Source organism: Pygoscelis adeliae, unplaced genomic scaffold (assembly GCF_000699105.1).
Source record: "Pygoscelis adeliae isolate BGI_AS28 unplaced genomic scaffold, ASM69910v1 Scaffold172, whole genome shotgun sequence".
Classification (NCBI taxonomy): Eukaryota; Metazoa; Chordata; class Aves; order Sphenisciformes; family Spheniscidae; genus Pygoscelis; species Pygoscelis adeliae.
Window position 1 is genome coordinate 1806705 of NW_008824338.1, and position 3385 is coordinate 1810089.

Below are 3385 nucleotides of genomic sequence, written 5' to 3' on the forward strand. Positions count from 1 at the left end.
CTTCAATCTATAACACCACCAGAAGAAAGGAGGTATCACCTGGAAGCACTTCTGAAACTGCTATTTCAAGAGAGATCAAGATGTCCAAGTGATCACGCAGTTCATTTCAGAAAGTAGCACTGAGCATGAGAAAATTAACTACATCAGGCCAGCCTCACTGGGGATGAAGGAAGAAGAGAACTGACCGTTCATTTAGCAGAAAGATAGATTTTTTAAATCTTAACTTACTTTATTTCTGTGAGTTAAAGTATTAAAGTAGTCATATTATCACTAACAAGGATTAGTGCCCATGTGGTGTATATTTCATTGTTCCTTTTTATGTCATTTTGGAGAGTGCAAACTTACAAGATGGCAATGAAACAGTAAAAGAGACAATCTCAGATCCTGATTTTGCTCTGCTGAAATGTAGCATCATTCAACTTTTATGCTCTGCAGCGCAGAGTGCTTCAGTGCTCTACAGGGCACAGAAGAGAAAGACAAGATACACATAGGATGTGCCCTTATCCCAGCAATGTGAATGGAGGACATCATTTACTGCTGAGCATAGCTCTTACTTCAGTACGGAGTCATCAGTTTCTCTCTATAGTCTCTTCTCAGGTACTAATTCCATTCCCAGGACTAGTCCATAGTCCAACCAGATGTCACAGGATCAGGCCAGAGGTATTATTCCCTTCTGTTTGGTGATACGTCAATTCTAGAAAAGCCAGGTCATAGATTAAAAAAATGACAGCCTGTGGGTCTTCTTCAGCTGGTGACTATGTGCTAGTTTTTGACTCACTTCCCTGTCCTTCATGTCCCAATCTGGGTGTCCTGAGAAGCTGCACACAGATGTAACCTTGACAGCCTGCTCACCCAGGCGCCGTCAGCCCAAGCCATTCCTATAGCCCTTCTTCTGCCACTCCTCCTGGTGCTTCCACATTCACCCTGCCCCATGCACCCTCCATTCAGGCCAACCATAGCATTTCTATAACAATTCTTTATATACTTTCCTCACCAGCTGACACAGCATTGCCGTCAGACAAAATAACAATATGTCCAAGCTAAAAAAATGTTCTGCAAGATGCAAATTGGTGAATACTTTACATTGACAAGCATCATTTTCTGGCATTGTCAGGTTCAATGTTGCTTTTCACTATTGCTTTTCATTCCGTACATCTTATTTTCTCTTATCTTTGATCTCATTAAACATGCTTTTGATGTCCTTAAGCAGCAAAGCCTTTAAGTGACAAACTCATAAGTGACAAGCACTAGTTGAAATGGAAACAGAAGGAGCAGCACAACTTTTCTCTGTCCCATCGTCCCTCCATGGAGTGTCCCCTTATTGCTGTATATGGGCCTGTTTTGACCTCTGTACACATACTGAAGGGGAGGGACAAAACTAAAAGGCTTTGGGTTATTACTCAAAGATGTCTAGAAATTCAAAAGGAAAGGCTTTTCTGCTCTTTCTAGAGGACAATAAACAAACACAAATATTGTAATATAAACACACCTTGTTCAAGAAATTAATCTGTTGTACTGGAATAATTTCTTAATGATTAAGAGCAGGGATATAAACTGCTGTAAGTTTTTTTAAACTTAAGTCTTGCTCTCCTGTGCATTGCATATAAATAGCTATAACCAAAAAAACACATACAAATCCCAATCTGGAATGAAAGAAGATGTAAAGCACAATAGTTGCTCATCTGCTTGAACCAGATTTGGTAAATGAGTAAACAAATAGGTGTCTCCTTCATTTTCAGCTCTTACATCCGGGAGTTCAGCTTCCAGACAAAAATTCAAAGCCATGAATCCAACCATTTAAAGCATGTTACTCTAAAAACAAATGAGTCCTGGAAGAGTCCCGTTGAAAAACTTTTCCAAACAGAATCATCTTTAATGCCCTGCGAAAACACATGTAAAAAAATGCATAAACAATAGGGTTAAATGTAGAATTTAAATAACCAAACCAAACCAAAGCATCAATGAGAATAGGAGGTATCACATAATTCATAAATGGATTGGTTGCTGTAAAGAAAAAGAATGGACTCCAGCAAATGAGAAACACTCCTATTATTATGCCTAATGTCTTGGCAGCTTTCCTTTCTCTGCAGAATGAAATGTGGTGCTTCGTTTTGAATTGCATCTTTTTTTGGCTAATCGCATCAATGGATCTTGCCTGCCTCTTGGCTATAGAGTATATTTTCCTATAGATGTACAGCATAACAAATCCAGGGATGTAAAAAGACACTATGGAGGCCACAACACCTGAAGTTTCACTAAAAACGAGAAAGCATCCTCCTGCACAATGTGTGTGATTATAAATCTCTTCTGCCCCTCGCAAGTTTAGGTCTAGAAAGATCATCCCAAAAGCAAAAGCGGCAGGGACCATCCAACTGACAAATATCATGACTAGGATAACAAAAGTATTAATCTTTGATTTGTATCTTAGAGGGTCACACACAGCATAGTAACGGTCGATGGATATGAAGGAAAGATGGAAGATGGAAGCCGTGCTCAGCATAATGTCCGTGCTCGTGTGGATCTTGCAGAAGAGCTCCCCAAAATACCAGCAGTGCTCAACAGAGCGCACCATGCTGCAAGGCATGATGAGGAATCCCAGCAAAAAGTCTACTGTAGCCATAGAAAGTATCAGGAAATTGGTAGGCGTGTGGAGCTGCTTAAAATGTGATATTGAGATGATAACTGTCAAATTTCCAACCACTGTGACCAGAATAATGCAAACCATGAAGACGTACATGGAAGCACGGATACTGTTTGACCAGCTGCTCCTTATGCAAGAGCCATTTACGGATTCACAGCACAGTTGCATCCTTACTGAGGTCTCAAATCCACGTAGGTATGCAGCACAGGTACTGTGTTTCCTAATGCTGAGATACATTTACAACTGTTTTTTTCTTTTCTATACGGGGAGAGCTGCAGGGAGAAAAAAAAAAGGGCAATTGTAAACACCTTCATTTATTTGGTTTTATAGGAAATTCACATTTCTTTCTTTATGAAGGATGAAACTATTTTGTAATTATACTTTTAACAGAATGATGCTTTTATCATTAGACTTCCCTTGAAATGGGAATCTCATTTGATTAAATAAACTGTGTCCTCACACCAGAATAGCAGTGGCTCCCAGAGTGCCCTGCACTGGGAAATGTCTTGTATAGTGGGCAGATGAGAAGTCCTTTTCATTATTTCCTGTTTAAACAGTCCTCCTAGTCCTCTTCGTCAAAATTGGCTGGAGGCCTGTATCCCTCACTTTGCTCTTGAAAATCAGTAATTTTAGATTATGAAGCTCCCTCGACTCATTTTTTGATGCATAAGTCTAAGATCTACAAGTTTAAAACAGAAGGCTAAAGCTGAGGAGCCCACGCTCAGCCTTTCCTCCAGCCCTGTC

General features: G+C 39.9%; 1 protein-coding gene across 1 annotated transcript; it reads right to left on the reverse strand.

The window, feature by feature from the left end:
* Positions 1 to 1807: 1807 nt before the first annotated feature.
* LOC103912690 (trace amine-associated receptor 1-like) lies at positions 1808 to 2809 on the reverse strand. The gene has a single exon (XM_009319055.1). It carries the CDS (start codon positions 2807 to 2809, stop codon positions 1808 to 1810), a length of 1002 nt encoding a protein of 333 aa, XP_009317330.1.
* Between the last annotated feature and the right edge of the window lie 576 nt (positions 2810 to 3385).

What these genes read in the sequence shown, in the direction of transcription:
- LOC103912690 (XM_009319055.1), bottom strand. Translation starts at nt 2,809, where the DNA reads ATGCAACTGTGCTGTGAATCCGTAAATGGCTCTTGCATAAGGAGCAGC.